Below are 19,026 nucleotides of genomic sequence, written 5' to 3' on the forward strand. Positions count from 1 at the left end.
AATTTTGAAACCCCCAGATAAAAGAGAAAATTTTGCAAGAAACAAGAAAAAAAATTCAAATATGCTGAAGTTACAATTAGAATTGTACAGGACTTTTCAATAGCCATAATAAAAGTTCACAGGAGCTGGAATTATATATATTGGCAATCAAAATAACTAGGCTTATGACCAAAAACATCATATCCAGTAAAATTATCCATAATATTGAATGAAAAAAAAAATGGACATTCAATGAATTTGCAGGTTTTCAAAACTTTCTTTAACCAAATCCAAACTCAATAGAAAATTTAACATATTAGAGCCAATGTTAAAGATTAATTTCAAGGAACTTAATTAATATAGACAAATTGTTTATGTTTTTTACATGGAAATATATACCATATGCTTAAAATTGACAGCAACAATTGAGTAGTTCAAAAGAAAGATTGGAGCAAAGTTGAGTATGATCTGACTCTAAAAAAGCAAAATAATTTGGGAAAAGGTAAAAAAATAGTAATTATGTTATACAAATGAAGTATAGAGGAAGAATAGATAGAGGCATTAGAGGGGAGAGGAGGGCTCATAGTTCTGAAAAAATATATATGTGTGTGTATGTGTGTGTATATATATATATATATATATATATATATATATATATATATATCATGAAGGGTATAGCACCCTCCAAGATCTAGAAATAAGAAGGGAGGGATGGGTGGAGAAGAAAGTAAAGGATGGGATAAAAAGACAAGAGAGGTATCTATGGCTGGAGAAAGGTAAAGTAACAGCAAAGCAAGTTAAGGAATACAATTAATGCATAGAGTTAGCAGGAATAGGAAAGAAAGAGATATACATAAACACTACAACAAGGATCAGGAGCAGAATTTATTAAGGAAAAAAAAGTATGGATAGTAATCACTGATCTTAGAAAAAGTCAAATTTAAAAAAGATTCAATCAGAAGAGAAATCTACATTATGTGTCAGCCATATTAATTTTGTCTTTGATGAATATTTATATAAGGGCAAATATATGTGTGTGTATGTGTGTGTGTGTGTGAGCATATGTAGTTATGTATGTATGTGTTGTATATTGTGTATAGAGATATATGTATACCTGTGTGGATCTATGGGTGGATATGAATGCATATGTATGTATGTATGTGTATGTATTGTGTGGGTAGGGAATGTGAAGAGGGTTTATATACAAAAGAACAATCTACAAAGAAGCAAAGATGGATACTCATGAATATAATTTTTATTATTATTATATATCCTTTCTTGAATTGGAAATGTATTGTTATATATTTTGAATCCTCCCTGATGTTCTGCTGGGCACAACAACATTTTGTTCTGTTCTGTTTTGTTTTGTTTTTCTTTTCTGTCCTTTTTTGTGCTGTTTTTTTTTTTTAATTAAGAAAAAAATGTTTAAAAGGAAAGTTTGGGAAATAATATCTGTTTATTATAAACACACACACACACACACACACACACACACACACACACACACACACACATATATATATATGCTGTTTTAAGAAAGCAAGCTGAATGAAATGGATATTCATTATTTTATAGACAATGTTCTTTTTTGTGTGTTCCATATGGAAATGCTCATTCCTTTTTGGTGTTTAAGTTCAGAATTTTAAAAAAGAATATTTGTGGGGGCAGCTAGGTGGCTCAGTGGATAGAGCACCAGCCCTGAATTCAGGAGGACCAGAGTTCAAATCTGGTCTCAGACACTTAATACTTCCTAGCTGTGTGACTCTGGGCAAGTCACTTAACCCCAGCCTCAGGGGGAAAAAAAAAAAAAAAAGAATATTTGTTTAAAAAGTATTGGAGTACCAAAAATCAACTTAGGTTGTTCCCCAATTCTGCCTGAAGTTGTTGCCCTGATAAGGATTCTTTCCTTAATATGTTTTCCTTAGAGCCATAAATCACCAATGTGCCTGCCAGTTCTAAATCCTCAGAAGTATAAGTTTACATTTGTGTTGAGAACCTTTCAGTAAATATACTTCATCTACTTTGAACCCTTATCCCCATGTGAGATGAGAAACCTACAAAGTTATATCAGGCAAAGTTAGTCAGTTATTACTAGGCTAATGGAAAATCAGGCAAATAGAAAATTAATAATTTACATTTAATTAAAATATAAAAATTAGAAACACTTTCAGTAGCCATTCTCCTAAATCTGTACATTTCTACTTTTTTCCCCCTAAACATAATTCAGAGAAATTTATTTCCATAACAAGGTGTCTGTCTACAAACTGGGGGCAACAGCACAGCTTTTTGGCACCCTTGAGCATTTATTCAAAGTTCATGTTTTGTAGCTCTCTACCTCTACCAAACATCCCTGGAAGAACTAGCAGTTTCTGCAGTAGTAGAGGTTCACATTGTAGCTTGCTTGCCTAGTTGATCTATAATTCCATTCCCATTTGGTTCCCGGGACTCTTACCATGCTCCCCAGATAATCATATTTGTATTTCCTTTTCCAAATCAGAAGACCTCTAATTAATCAGAGTTCATGCCTCCCAATCCAATCATTCTATACCATAGACACACAGTATCCATAGAAACTGAAATCCTTGGAATTCTTTCCTAATAAGAAACTATTCTTCAGGCTTAGACACCAAGGGAAATATAATTTTCCCCTCTTGTTGACCATGCCTCCTAAGTTCTTACCACTGTTTAAAAAAAAATTATAGTTCTTGAAAATCAGCCAGTTATACTCATTAAGCTGTAGGTACATATCATAAAATGTCCATTAACTTACACATACCATATTTACAAGTTATTACCCCAGATGCACAGCCCACAAGTAAGCCATAAAATATTCATTCACTTGCATACAGTATAGTCAAAGCCTATTTTCCAAATATACAGGCTATCCAAATTAACAAAAGTCTATAGCCCAGAAAAATACATCATATATAGAAATATAGCATATGGCAAGGATTCTTTATTATTATTATTATTATAACTTTTTATTTATAAGACATTTGCATGTAATTTTTCAGCACTGATCCTTGCAAAATGTTCTGTTCCAACTTTTCCCCTCCTTCCCTCCACCCCCTCCCCCAGATGGCAGATAGACCAATACATGTTAAATTATAGCAAGGGTTCTTAACATTTTTTGGTATTATGGGCCCTTTGGTCTTCTAATGAAGCCTATGGATCACTTCTCAGAATAATGGTTTTAACTGCTTAAAATAAAATATACAGGACTACAAAAGAAACAAATTATATAAAAATACAATTATCAAAGTATTTTTTAAAAAACACATTAACAGTCCTTAGATTAAGAACTCTTAGTATGTAGCATCAGATAGCAGAATTATATTCCAAAAATGAAGCCTAGACGTCACAGGTAAATATATTGCATAGAGTTACATGGGTAAAGGGTTGTTTAAGGGAATTCCCTGATCAGTGTCACATAGCTAGGAAGTGTTAAGTGTCTGAGATCAGATATGAACTCACGTCCTCCTGAATTCAGGGCTGGTGTTCTATCCACTGCACCACCTAGCTGCCCCTCAAGAAGTCTTAAAAAGAAAACTACCCGAAAAATGTTTGTGGCAGTTTGTGGCAGCCCTTTTTGTAGTGGCTTGAAACTGGAAATTATTTTTAACCTTCTTTCTAAATCCAATGTTCCTTGTGCAACAAAATAACTATATAAATATGTATACATGCATTATATTTAACATATATTTTTACATATTTAACATGTATAGGACTATCTGCTGTCTAGGGGACGGGATGTTGGGAAAGAGGGTAAAAGTTGGAACAGAAGATTTTTCAAGGGTCAGTGTTAAAAAATTATCCATGCACATGTTTTAACAATAAAAAGCTATTAAAAAATAAAAAGAAAAAACAACCTTTATTATTTATGAATAAAATGTGATGAGAGTTTAAAAGAAAAGAAAAGAAAACTGACCAGATCTCTTAGAAATAGAATCTATTGGTTACTTCCTGAAATAAATTTCAAATAAAAATTAATGGGAAGATTATAGCCAAGATCCAGAACTTTCAGGTCAAAGAAAAAAATACAACAAGCAGCCAAAAAGAAAAAAAAATCAAGTACTGAGGAACCACAGTCAAAATCACACATGATTTTTCAGCTACAACTATAAAAGCATGCAATTTGAAATACAGTATTCCAGAAGGCAAGGATATATAAGCTTACAACCAAAAATAACTTACCCAAGAAAACTGAGTATAAATCTACAGGGGGAAAAAAGGAGCTTTAATAAAATAGAGACACTCCAAGCATTCTTGATGAAAAGTCTAGTGAATAGAAACTTTAAAGTTCAAACACAGTAATGAAGAGAAACATAATTAAGGCAAATACAAATGAACAATCATAAAGGACTAAAAAAGGATAAATTATTTGCATTCAGATTTGGGAGATGATGCATGCATGTCCTATAAATCCAATTATTACTAGGAATCACAAAGCAAATCTAATTATATAGAATGCTTAGAAGTTCTGTTATATCTTGATCTTAAAAGAAGAATGCAAAGAAAAGGGAAGAACATATTGTGCAGGAGTGAGGGGAAATTATCTCACATGTTCAGGATGCACAAGTAGAAGTCTATAAAAACAAGAAAGAAGAGGAGGGGCTAACATTTGAACTTTAAACTGGTCAAAGGAGGAAAGAATATAAACACAGAGTTGGGTACAGAATATCATTTCACTCAATAATTAAATAAGATAATAACTGTAAACCATTTGGCACAGTGCCTGGCACATAAAAGTGCTACCTACATATTAGCTACTATTTTTTTTTATTATTATTACAGCTTTTTATTTACAAGATAAATGCATGGGTCATTTTTCATCATTGACAATTGCAAAACCTTTTATTCCAATTTTTCCCTCCTTCACCGGACTCCCTCCCCAAGATGGCAAGTTGACCAATCAATATGTGTTAAATATGTTAAAGTATATGTTAGTTATTTTTAGAAGAACTGCCCATGTTTAACTTTTATTGGATTACTTGATGTTTAGACAGGAGTGGGGTGGGAAGAAAGGAGGAAGAAAAATTTGGAACACAGGGTTTTGCAAGGGTGAATGTTGAAAACTATATTGAAAACAAATGTTATCTTTTTTTATTGAAAACTATCTTTATTTTGAAAATAAAAAGCTATTATTAATTTTTAAAAAACAGAAAGGAAGAAAGAAAAAGAAAAAAAGATGATCAAGGGAGTAAACAGTTTCAGAAAAACTTGAGGAAGAATAGTGCGAACTACTGCATTGAATATAACCAGTTAAACAATTTATACAATGATAACAATTTTGTAAAGACAAACTGATTGGTGTAAAGATCAACAATGATTCCAAGAATTAATGAAGAAACATGTTACTCACCTCCTGATAGAGAGGTAAAAGACTCAAGAGTAAAGAATGAGACATATATATGTGTGGGTATGGATATAAATATGTAAATATGAAAGGAGAGAAAGGGAATTTTGCTGATTTTTTAAAAATAAAATTTAATTTAAAAATAACAAATAGCAACAAAAAAGACACAAGAGAGAGACACTATGAATTAACAGAAGATAATTAAAAGATCTCCTATAACCATCTCCTCCAGTGATTGATAGTGCATGAAGTAATCATCAAGAGCTTCATTTAATTGTTAGGTCACTGAGAAGCCTATGAACTTATCTAGAGGCAGTTATTCCAGGAGAAGCCAGAGAGTAGGAGGAAGATGAGGCTTACTGAATCAGAAAATGTCCCACGGATTTTACCTCTTTACCCTTTTGTCTTTGGGTCCTCAATGCTTAGGACAGTGCCTGAAACCTAGAAGCTGCTTAATAAATGCTTGTTGACTAGCTGACATTTGAGACCAAAATGCCTAAGACAGGGCAATCCCATACCTATATGGTCTTTGGAGATGTCAGGGGATCACAAGGAACAGAAGAAGTGAGGGAGGGAATTGAGATTTCAGATTCTGCCCAGCAATATCTCCACATCTGAAATGCTAGCAGTGTGTTTTATTCATTTTGGTTCTGCTTTTATAAGCGTATTGCAAGCCCTACACAAATGAATAATTTCTAAAGGATATGCAAAATTCAAAAAAGAGATCAGAATCTCAATAGGATGGGAACTAAATCATAAGTTATTTATTATGTTATCGTTTGAATTACTCACTTCCTAAACAGAGAACTCAGGAAAGCATTGGGAAAAATCAAGACAGGCAAAAATGGGCTTTTTATTCATGTGCTAAGAATGAGATAATAATAACTTGAACTATGAGCAACATCTGGAATCTTGATTAGATGTGATCATCTACTACATCAACTGCTTCATTTGCACAAGCTAGTGAGAGAGCTGGAACGCCTTGAGCTTAGGGGACAGCTTGAGTCTAGAGCAACATCTGGTAGTTTAAGAAGACAATGCTCTAAGTCATCTCTTTCAGGAATGCCTACAAGTGTCAATGGATGAAACATTAGTCCAGATTGTAAATGATATAAAGTGTTCTGAAATCTTTAGTGATCCTTTTATCCATGTCTGTGAAAACCTAGACAAAAACTGTATCCTGAAATTTCCCAGAATAAACCCTGAGGAGAGCATCATAAATTAAAGAGTAACCTTTGAGGGTAGCCCCCAAGATCAAGTACAGTTCATGGTAAACCTAGAACTTAGGGGTGTTGTACCACCATCCACGTAGCAAATCAAATAGGTTACATGTATACATTATATGTAGCATCACAGATTAGCATCTCATACAGAATACATATATTGTATCAATGGTCATTGTCTAGCTAAATCTAAAGCCGTCATTCATTACTCCAGGAGCGTCATATGACAACTGAATCAATGGTTAGAAATCTTGACCTTTCTTTACAAAGGTTGACCCTACATCCCTAATCACTAGACGTCCCTTGTCAGTGGATCAGAAGAATCAGAAGGCCAATTCTGGATCTGCAGAAGGAGGGACCAGCCACTGTGCTGTTTCACAAATATTATCTCATTTGATCCTCACAGAATACTAAGGTAGATGTTATTATGGTCTCCATTTTACAGTTGAGGAAAAAGGTACACAACAGTTAAGTGATTTGCTTAGAATTATACAGCAAGAAAGGATTTTTAATAGTATTTTTTCCAATTACATATAGTTTTCAGCATCCACATTTATAAGATTTGAGTTTCATATTTTTTCTTTCTTTTCTCTCATCCCTCCCCAATATGAGTAGGCAATCTGATATAGGTTATACGTGTACAATCATATTAAATCTATTTTAACATTTGTCATGTTGTGAGAAAAAGAATCAGAATAAAAGGGAAAAACCATGAGAAAGAGAAAAAGTGATGAGTATATTTTGATCTGCATTCAGACACTATAGTTCTTTCTCAGGATGCAGATAGCATTTTCCATTATGGATCTTTTGAAATTGTCTTTTATCAATGCATAGCTGAGGAGAATTAAGCCTATCAAAACTGATCATTGCACAATTACTGTGCACAATCCTCTGGTTCTGTTCCCTTTACTCAGCTTCAGTCTATGCCAGTCTTTCCAGTTTTTGTTTTATTTTTCTGAAATCTGCTTGCTCATCATTCTTACAGCAGCAAGGAAGTCCCGAGGCAAGATCTGAATCAGGTTTTCCTGAATCCAAGCAGTCTATCCACAAGCTGTTTCAAGAACCGGGATGAACGTTGCTTCTCTCAGTCACTAATGAATCATTCTCTGTAGGTGATTTTCTTGGAAATTCCAAGTGGAAGTAAAGGCAGAAAAGGGGAAGCTTGAATTGTTTACTGTTGCATAAAGATGACAAGGGAAACAAGTGCAGATATACTGACAGGACTGGCTTCAGCCCTTGCTTTATATCCTGCCCTGTGGAAAATCTGAGCAGCCATAAAGCCTGTTTTGGAGGTTGGGACGTAAGAGACGTTACATTTACAAGCCTAGTTCTTGGAAACATGTAGCACAGCCGCTTTCCCTGCACTTGGAAGGGTGAGCAACTACGTCTCCTTTCTCCCTTCCTTGTGGCTACTTCCAAGATTTCACTCAGCCCGCGCCTCTGGCCCGAAACTGGTATAAAGGTGGGATAGTTTGCTGCTGGTCCCTTTGGAGCCAAGCGTGCCTTGCTATACTCCTTAGAAGCGGCTTTAACTGAGCACCGACTCACTCCCCGAAGTTCTTTTCCAGAGCAACCCTGACCGATCCTGACCAGTCCTCATCCAACGCCAAAGGAAAAGTATAGCTGACAAATCGGGGCCTGTATACGTGGGATGGACTCCCGAAGGCAAGCTCAGCCTCGTGACCGATACATGGGAACTAAGAGGAGCTAAGGAAACCTTCTGCTCCAAAGTATCTCCCCTTTGTCACATAGAGCCAGAGATGGGCAGGGAGCTGGTAGCCGGGAATGTCAGCGCCACACTGCCTGTCACAACGTCCGGCTCAGAGGGCTCCAGGGATGGCGGGACCATAGGAGCGCAGGACGCGAGAGTCAGCGCTGTAAGAGACCCTAAAGGCCAGTCTGCTCCTTTCGTTTTACAGACGGCTGGAGAAGTTCAACGACTTGCCTAGGATGACGTAATCTATAGCAAGTGTCCAACCTCATAAAAAGGAGGTGATAACCCAAAAAACGGATGAGTCAGGACAGAATCGGCATCAGTGCCAAATCCCAGTTGCTCTGACTCCTTTGCCAGTGATTGCCCTCAAGATTTTTCTGTCCCGTGTCCCCCCGCCTCCCACCCTCCATAGCCACTAGGGGGCGGTCTCTTTAAAGTGCAACTCTGACTGGGCGCTCTTGCCACGCCTCTTTTCAATTAACTCCGGTAGCTTTTTTTTTACCTCGGAAATAAAACGGAAAATCCCGCCTGGCCTACAAAGTCCTTCACAGTCTGGCTCTTTCTACTTTCCGCAGTCCTATGGCCTCCCCATCCAGTGACCCCGCCCTCCATGCCCTTCCTCCCTCACATCAAACCCCAGCTAGAATCCTTTCTGCTTCCCCCTGAGCGCTGGCGCCCTCCCTTGGAGATTATCCAGTTTGTCTGGGACGCGTTAATTTGTGAATAGTCGCTCGCGTGTAGCCCCCCTCATCAGACTGAGCTTCTTGAAGACGGTTTTTTGGGGCATTTGTGCCTGACACATAGTAGGCGCTTTAACAAAGGCTTGTTACTGCCACTTAGTCACCACCTTCCCGTAGATGAAGGAGGGGAAGGGAAAATGATCCCGAAGAAGCGCATCTTAGGTGATCTAATGGCGGAACGTCAGGCGGACTAGGCGGAGCATAACTGTAGTTGCGCTAACAAAGCCTTTCAGGACCCACAAGAGCAGAGGGTAGTCAATGACTTTCATTACAATCCCAAGACCGCGAAACTAGACCAACTATTCTTCCCTACTTCCTCCAGTAACACAGGAGCGTTTTGTACTTCCCAAGCCTCGAAACACACGAGCTTAACGTGGCGAGGTTTCCACGACAAGGCGCCCAGGAAAGAGAATCTGACGGTTCTAAGTGACGTAACCACTAAGGGAGAAAGTAGGCGGGGCGACAGGAAACAGTTGTCCTTCTGGTCATATGATAGGGGTGAGTCGCTTTGGCACTTCCCATTCCAAGATGGCGTCGCTGCTGCAATCGGAACGGGTTCTGTACCTGGTCCAAGGAGAGAAAAAGGTTCGAGCTCCGCTCTCGCAGCTGTACTTCTGCCGCTATTGCAGCGAGTTGAGATCGCTGGAATGTGTCTCACACGAGGTAACCAGAAACCATTTCTGGGATTAATCTCTTTCCCATAGAGAGGGGCAAGGGAACTCTGACATTTCAAGGCAGGAATAATCATTTGTCTTCGTTTCCTATTGGCCAACAATTTTGTCACTCTAAATGGGGCGCGGTTTGGGTGGGGCCGGCTGATCGGGCTAAATGTGTAGCGCCTCCCGATAGGCTGGAGCTCTTGGTTTAGCTAGGCCATCATTGGCGGGGGTGCTGCGCGTATCCCGGCGCAGTTTGTGATTGAGTGAAGGGGCTGTCAGTTGAAGATTAGGGCTGGGTTCCGGTTTTGTGGAGAGGCGTGGTTCTAGAATCAAGGGCTGTGGGTCTTGCTTTTACTTCTAGAATCTCTTAGGGGATTGTAACTTGAATTCCTGCATTTCCCTTCATTCTTCTGCTTTCTTTCGAGGAGAGGTCTCTAGGCTTGCCTTTTCTTTACCGCTCCATCCCTACACTCTGTTCCTTTCCCTGGCGCAGGTCCAAGGCTGCGGGGCAGGGCGATGAGAGTCGGGGTGCATGTGTCAGCTTTCCTCACTCCGGGGCTGACGTAGCTCTGGAGGGCAGCTTGGGGGAGGGGAAGGAGAAAAAGAATACCAAGTTACCGCATTCAGTTATTTCACAAGGTCTGTTTGAATTCCACCTAGATTCCCAGCGCTTAAGAGTTGGAGCGAGCTTGGATCATGCGTGGAGGGGAGGAGGGGGGGGGCTATCAGAAGATGGCTCACGATCCAATTTAATTCAACAAGCGTGCAGTGATGTATCGCATGCCGGGTGCAAGTCACTGTGCCAGGCCAGATACAGAGACAAAACTAGTAAAAACCCTGGTCTCAAGCTATACTCGGGAAGGCTTGGTGAAGGGATGTAAGATTTCCATTCAACTAAGTGTTGTGTGCAGCGCTGCTAGCTACTGGAGACTGAACACACACACAAACATATACACATATACACAACACTTATACACACATACATACACAACACATACACACACACACTCCTTGCACTCAAAGAGCTGTTATTCTCTTAGGGGTTTACAATTTGTAAAGTAGTAAGTAAACATAAGGCAAATGCAAAATAATTTCAAGAGAGATATGGTGCTAATAATGGAGTGGGGGAGGGTAGATTAGGATTAATAAAGACCTGGATGATGTGGCCCCAGCAGTGCTTTAAAGAGAGGAGGAGGGAGCTGGAGTAGCGAGTACATTCCAAACTTGGAGAACCATATATAAAAGCACCCAGTCAAGAAATAGAATTGTGTGGACCTGGATTAGTTTTGCTAGAAGGGAAATTTCAAGAAAAGGAATATGAAATAAGATAGGAAAGGCAGGTAAAAGTCAGGCTGTGAGGAGTTTTGAATTTCCAGCTGAGATTTTATTTTCGCAGAAATAACGGGCAGCCAGTGAAGATTTTTGAGCAGACAGTAACATCTTTGTCTGGGATTTTCATTTTGTCAGCATTTGGAGAATAGAATAGAGTAGGGGTAGACTGGGAAGTAGGGACATCAATTAGGAGGCTGTTGGCAATAGTGCGTAAGAAAAATAATGAGGGCTTCATTAGTGTTAAGGATGAGAACGATGTGAATGGATGGAGTGAAGAATTCAATGGTTATTTGCTATTCAAAAGGAAGTAACAGGATATACCCAGATAACAGTGCCTGCCATGGAACCTAGAATTAAGTATTATATCTTATTCCCTGGATTTCAAAAAACGGGAAGAAGGTGGATTTTGCAAGGGGTAGTGCTTAATAAATGCTTTTCATTAGTTCATTCATTTAATGATCTTCATATTAGTTATTGATGCCATTCAATGGATTTTGATCCATGGCAGTGGATTTTCAAGTGTATGTGTACATTTGTACATGTACACAATAAATTTGTGAGTACCTAGGGAGTGAACTAGTGGTCTCTAGTGAGCATAAATTTACATTTGGAGGAGTATCAGTTTTCCTTCCTCCAAAGCTCAGTGATTGTGAAGCCTCTTTTTAAGTTTTTGATATGGTTGACCACTCTGCCTTCCTTGATTCTTTGTCCTCCATTTTTGTCTTTTGTGACACAAACCTCACATAGTTCCTCTTCTACTTGCTTGAGTGCTACTTTTTGGCCTCCTTGGCTAGATCATCTACGTCCTAGTCACAACTTGGAACTCTCTAAAGGTTATGGCCTGAGCTCTTATTTGTCTATATACTCTTAGCAATCTAATTACCTCCATATATTCAAGTTTCATTCCTATACAAATGACTCAAATCTATCTCTAATTTCTTCTTAGCTCCAATTTTTATTGTCTGTTATATATACTCTTATTTGATTATTTTTTGGAATTTTAAACTCAACAAACCCAAAACAAAACTCATCTTTCACCCTAAATCCAGCTCTCTTCCTAAGTTTTTTTTTTTTTATTAATGCTGAGAGTTCCACCATCCTTCTAGTTATACCAAGTTCTCAACCTTGAAGTTACCCTTCACTCTTTTTTTCTCTCATTCTCCATATCTATTCAGTTGTCAAGTTTTAATCATTCTAGTTAAACCAATAAGCATTTATTAAAGACTTACTATGTACCAGGTAACTGTTAAACTATGGGGATATACACACGCACACGCGCACACACACTGTTGCACAAGTCTCTGATCTCAAGAAGCACACAATTTAATAGGAGAAGTAACACATGAGCAGCTGTGATATAAATGGGATAAATTGGAGATAATCACAGAAAGAAGGTACTAGCATTAAGGAGAATAAGGAAAGACTTCTTGTTGAAGATGAGAAGGACCTGAAAGAAGCCAGTTGTGCCACCAAAACATCCCTTGCATTCATTTTCTTTCCAGTCAACCTGCCAACTACCTAGTTGAGACCCTCATCATCTCTCATGTCACCTGTTACAATAGGCTAATCATTTATTTCTCTTCTTCTAATCCATCATTTCACCAATATATCTTATTCACAAATAATAATCTTCCTGAAGCACAAGCTTGACCATGTCATTTTTCTTCTCAAGAATCTTGAGCTGCTCCCTGTTGCTCCTGAAATAAAATAAAAACTCCTTTGTTTGGCATTGCAAACCTGGTATAATCTAGCCCCATCCTACCTTTCTATGATTAATTCATATTACTTTTCTTCACATAAATTTCCTTCTAACCAAACTGGTCTACTTACACTTTCCCAAACTCATCTTCTCTCTTAATTTTTGGGCAGGTTGTCTCCCAAACTTGAAATGACTTCATATTCTGCTCCAGTTCTTAGAATCACTGGCTTTAATCAAGGTTTAGCTCAGGTGTCATCTACTATTATCTTTCCTGACACTTCCCATCCTCCACCTCCAAGTTGTTGCTATTCTTTCTCAGATTATTTTATATTTATTTGCCTACATATATGTAAGTTCTATTTCTCTTCACCTCTTCCTTCTCATTCCCCTCAGTAGAATGTAAGCTCCTTGAGGACAAGAGTGATATATTTTTTCTTTTTGCCTTGTCTTTTTTTCTTTTGTTTTATTTTAAAAAATAGAATAAAAGAAAAGAAAAACAGAAAAGGAATACAAAACAAAATGAAACAAAACAAAAGAAAACATTGTCATGTACCCAGCAGAACATCAGGGAGGATTCAAAATATATAATAACAAATTACTAGATTTAAAAAATACATATATATATATATATATATATATATATATATATATATATATATATATATATATATTAGTAGAAGAAATTATATTCATGAGTGTCCATCTTTTCTTTATTTCCTAGTAAATTATTCTTTTGTTCTCTGCTGCTCACCTTTTTTACTTTATTCCTTTTCTGTCTCTTCTTTCTCTCCTCTGTTCCCAAGCACGCTAGTAGTTAAAAAAGGATATATTATTTTTACACATATAGGTATTTACATATACATATATAGCAACACATACCTCATTCCTCCACCCCATATACTCACACTTATCTTTCCTCTTTGCTTTAATTTTGCTCCTAACTTGCCTTGCTATTACTTAACCTTCTCTCACTAATGGATCCTTCCCTTTTCATCTTCCTACGTCCTTTGCTTCCCGATCCATTCATCCATCACACCTTACTACTTTGAAGGATGCTATATACCCTTCATAGTATATATATGTAGTGTTGCATAATTAATCATACTGATGTGAATAGGTTTTCAGAACTATAAGGCCTCCTCCCTTCTCCAATTCTTCTGTGTCTATTTTTCCTCTGCACCTCATTTATATTACTATTTTTGGTTTAACTTTGCCCCAGTCTTTCTTTTGAGCTACCCTATTGTTGATGTCAGTCTTAAACATGTGGTATTCATTTCCCTTTTATAAAAAAACATAAATTTGTCCATGTTGACCTGGAGGTCTCAAAATTTGACAATAATATTCCTGTGTTTTCCACAAAGGATCTTGTTGAAGTGGTGATGGGTGAATTTTTTCTATTTTTACTTTCCCCTCATATTCTATCACTCCAGAACAATTTTCTTGTATTATTTCTTGCATTATTTTGTCAAGGTTCATTTTTTGGTCACAACTTTATGGCAGTCCAGTTATTCTTATATTTTCTCCTCTTGATCTGTTCTCCAGGTCTGTTGTTTTTCTTTTGTTTCCTATTCTGTTCTATTTTTTAATTCTTTATAATCTTTTTGTTATTTTTTGGTCTTGCATGGATTCACTGGCTTCCCTTTACCCAATTCTAATTTTCAGAGAGTTATTTTCATCTTTAAGACTGTATATTACCTTTTCTAGTTGATTAATTTTTTTTATTATTTTCTTGTTTTTCTTGGATGACCTTTATTTATTCATCGTTTGTTTGTTTAGGTTTTTCCTTAATTGGCTTCTCTTGTTAATAACAACACCTTGCATCTTGCTCAGGCATTTTGCTCCTAATATCTTGCTCCTCTGTTTGGCTTATAAAGCCTTTCATAACCTGGTCACTTTCTACTATTCCAATCATCTTTAACCCTAACCTACTATTCTCCAACTCCTTTTACTCTGCAACCCAGTGACATTGATACCTTGCTGTTCCTTGCACACAACATTCCATCTCCCAACTCTGGACAATTTGAAGCATTGTCACCTGCTGTCCTTTTTGCCTTTAACGCTCTCCTTCATCTTTTTTGCCCCCTAATTTAATCTGACTTTCTTCAAATGTTAGCCTAAGTCCCTCCTTCTTCAAGAAGCCTTTCTCAGTTCCTCCTTAATTCTAATGCCTTCTCTGTTGATTATTTCCAATTTAATTTCTCTGTATTTTATTTTTACAATCATTTCTATGTTGTTTCCCCTGTCAGACCATGAAGTTCTTAAGTGCAGAGACTTTCTTTGTATCACTAGAACTTAGCCCCATGCTTAGATTGACTTGGTAAGTTCTAGGTAATTGAAGTGAAGTGACTTGCATAGAGTAAATGTTAGGTGCCAGATATGAAACAAAATATTCTTGAATATAAATAAGGCCCACATCATGGTACCCTTTCAACTTTGTAGATGCTTACTAACTGCTAATTAAATTGAAATTGAATTTACTTTTAGCCACTATATTTTAGGAAAATTTTGACAAGCTAGAGATTATGTCCAAAGGACAAACAGGGTAGTAACAAGACTTAAATGTATACCATACAAGGAATGATGAAATTGAGGATGTTTAGCCTGAGGAAAGGAAGATTTAGTGAGGAACATAGTATCTGTGTAAAAATATTTAAGGTGATGTTAAAGAAAGATTTTTTTTTTTAAAATTCTGTTTGACTTCAGAGGGCAGAACCAGAGAGTGAAAAATGACAGGAATAAAGATTTTATCTAAACATTAAAGAAAGTTTTTTGGTGGGTAAGGCAATTTTTTAAATGGGCTTGACTGCTTTGTCAGGTATAAGTTTCTTATATTTAGAGATATACAAGTAAAATCCAAACCTCCAATTGTCATGGATGCTATACATTAAGTAGGAAGGTGAAACAAATTAACTCTCAGTTCTTTCCAACTAAGGTCCTTCTGAAAATGCTTAGATTTTCAGCCTAATAGGAATGACTAGAAAGTGATAAGCCTAGTCCAAGAAATATACTTCTTACTGAATAGATGAGTAAAGAGCCAATTAGTGACAAAAGAGCCAATTAAGTGACTTACTGGATCTATTTCCCTATGATAGTATGGTTGGTAAGCTTTTATTACTGCAATAATACTTTCACATAGGTACTCAAGTACTTAGTTATTGAATTAAAACATGCAATATTTATCTTTTAAATAGATATATTATGTACCCGGTACTGTACAAATGACATGATATATGAATATGTGCATGCTGTCTTAACACTTTTAGTGTGTTCTAGATGTAGACATCATGGTAATATTTATATTGATCCTCTTCCTAACCTCCAAGAGGGCAAGATTCCATCTCTTTATGAGTTAACCTGTTTCCTACAAAGTCCACAATAGGACCTTATATGTAGTAAGGACTTAATGCATAATTGAATTTTTCTCTTGTGACTATGTCTGTTTTTAGGAGAAACCTGTCAGAGATGAAACTTGCATTCCATTACCCTCTTAGTTCAAGTTTAATATTCAGATGATATGAGACCTTTCAAATCATTGAACATTTGACACAAAGATGAAACTTTGTGTCAAACTTACTTGCTTTAACAAAGTAACAGGAAACAAAAGTTACTTGCTTTAACACAGGAAAGATATGAAACAAGAACACAGTGACACTTAAACTTCTCTACTTATTGGCCCCATCCTACTCTTCCATTTAAAATCTAATCTTATGGTCCACTTTGTTCTAAGAGGCTGTGTCTGGGACTTTTTATGCCTTTAAGTGACCAAGAGTTTGATTTGAGTTTAATCTTGCAAATCAATTAAAATGGGGAAAGGGCAGCTTTATCTTTTAGATAAAACCTCCCAGTGTTGCTGACCAGAGGAAGGAAATTCAAGGAAATGTTCTTATCACAGTTCTCCACTCTAACTGGACCTAAAAGCTCTTTGAGGATCATTAAAGTTGTTCACTAAATTTTCAAAGGCACATTTGGACTTGATATCTGGAAAAATTAATTAAAAATTAGAACTATCCCCAACTGGAATGAGTTACCTTGAGAGTAAATTTTCCCTCATTTGATCTCTTCAAGCAGAGGCTGTATGACTGAGTGAGTACTTATCAGGTACCTAGTAGAAAGAACTCTTTCTTGTTGGATGGATTTGATAACCTCTAAATTCCCTTCCCTGAGATTAGCAATAATAGCCCACATTTTTACATGCTTTACCATTTTCAAAGTACTCTGTGTATTACTTCATGTAATTCTCACAGCCATTTTTTGAAGTAGGTGCTATTGTTGTTCTCATTTTGTAGATGAGGAATCTGAAGGTAAAAGAGGTTAAATGACCACTTGCCAAGCTTGCTGTACTGTGGATTCTTTTTCAGATATGGGTTGAATTAGATGGAAAATATGGTCCCTTCCAACTGAAATTTTGTTATCCTGGTGTTTTCATATATATGTTTGAGTTCACAAGTTCACTACATGAAGTAGTCATAGAATAAATGTATGCCAAACTGTCATACTGCTAGCAAATATAATAGAAATTCAAAAGAGAAGTTATTCCATTAGTAAACATTTATTAAGCACCTACTAATGTGCCTAGCATGTGCAAAGCACTGGAGGCTCAAAGAAAGGCAAAAGATAGTCCCTGGCCTTGAGAAGCTCACAATCTAATTAATTGGGAAGACAACTTAAGAAGACAACCTAAAGTACAAACAAACTATGTACTGGAAAAATAGGAAATAATTTACAGAGGGAAGGTGCTAGAATTAAAGGGAAGGGGGTTAGAAAAGGCTTCCTGTACACATATAAGTATATGCAGAATATATGCAAAATACAAAGAAATTGGGGGAGGAAGGAAGAAGTTCTTATGGAAAAGGTAGCTTTTAATCTAAGCTTTGAAGGAAGTCAGGGATTCTAAGGCATGGAGAAGAGGGAGTATATTCCAGGCATGGGTATAATTTGTCCAAATCCATAGAGACTGGAGGAGGAAATAGCATATGTGAGGAATAAAAAGTTTTAATGTGACTGGATTATAGAATATATGAAGGGAGATAATATATAGGAAGGAAGATAGTTTTGAAGGACCTTAAATGCCAAAATAGAAGTTTGTATTTTATCTTAGAGGTAATAGGGAGCCACTGGAGTTTGTTGAGTAAGGAAATAATATGATCAGATCTGTGCTTTAGAAATATCCCTTTTGCAGCTATGTAAAGGATAAATTGGAGGACAGATATACAAGTTAGGATGCTATCACAACAATTCAAACGAGCAAGGAGGAGGACCTGAGCTAAGATGATAGTGAGTAGAGAAAAGAAAATGAATGTAAGATTGTCTCTGTGTATGCATTAGTACAGTAGATTACCCTTAAGAGTAAGGACTGTCCTCTTTATCTTATACTATGTCTTCCCTAGCACTTAGCACAATGCATTTTTATATGGTAGGTATTCAGTAAATAGTTATTGAATACCATTTGTTGAAAATCAGATCTTGGCCACAAAGTATTTGTAATCCTGAACTGGTAGCCTAAGTTTTTATTCATGATATCCTTAATGTCTAGTTGAAAAAGGCTATATTAAATTATTTTTTTGGTATAGACAAATGACTGCAAATACTATAAAATGTGTCTCTCTACCTCTGTTAATATTAAGTTTTGCTGGTTTGCTTTAGGTGGACTCACATTATTGTCCCAGTTGCCTGGAAAATATGCCATCAGCAGAAGCCAAGCTTAAAAAAAACAGGTAAAAGCTGTGACTTCATATTTTCTTCAGTCATTTTCATTGATGATAAAGAAACATTACCTTAATTATGCTCTCGTCTCTTCTGTTCACCTCCACCCTCTTTATCTACTGCCAGGTCAGCAGTGGATGATTGTACTTCATTGGATGCCAAGTTACTCTAGCACTTGGTGCTTTTGGATGAATCTTGACAGAAACTATCAGAAACACACTTTGCTCTTTTTCATTCAAGTTCATTTTTTGCTCTCATGATGACATGAAAAGAAAATTTATGACACAAGAAAAAGCTATTCAATTCAAGTGGCAGTAATTACCTAAAGGGGATAGATACCTTTAGTCCAACTCTGACTTGGACTCTCTTCTAGAGTAGGGAGGACAAAGCATGGAGTAGGGAATCATCAGGGCTTCTGTTTTGCTCCATATCTTGGACTAGAAAGTACCTTGATCAGATAGGCTATCTTTTGGGGGGCATTTCTAGAGAATCCTTTGAAACATTTCTCTATCCTGTTTATCTGATTCTGGTTTCAGACAGTTGATCTCAATCTGTTGGAAACCAGTATCTTATGACAATGCTGATTCTGTCTCATGCTCTCATCTGTTCAGCATTTCCACT

At 36.8% G+C, this 19,026-nt stretch overlaps 1 protein-coding gene across 3 annotated transcripts in view; it reads left to right on the forward strand.

The window, feature by feature from the left end:
* The first annotated feature begins 9,503 nt into the window (after positions 1 to 9,503).
* The window catches only part of DCTN4 (dynactin subunit 4), a 45,744-nt gene continuing 36,221 nt past the window's right edge, over positions 9,504 to 19,026 (forward strand). Inside the window, exons 1-2 of one of the 3 annotated variants that reach the window (XM_074291787.1) lie at positions 9,504 to 9,675; positions 18,346 to 18,416. In XM_074291787.1, the coding sequence (XP_074147888.1) occupies positions 9,541 to 9,675; positions 18,346 to 18,416 (206 nt within the window). In that variant the 5' untranslated portion in view covers positions 9,504 to 9,540. The remainder of the gene's footprint in view (positions 9,676 to 18,345; positions 18,417 to 19,026) is intronic. The other 2 variants (XM_074291785.1, XM_074291786.1) reach the window with 2 other exon arrangements.

Source organism: Sminthopsis crassicaudata, chromosome 2 (assembly GCF_048593235.1).
Source record: "Sminthopsis crassicaudata isolate SCR6 chromosome 2, ASM4859323v1, whole genome shotgun sequence".
NCBI lineage: Eukaryota > Metazoa > Chordata > Mammalia > Dasyuromorphia > Dasyuridae > Sminthopsis > Sminthopsis crassicaudata.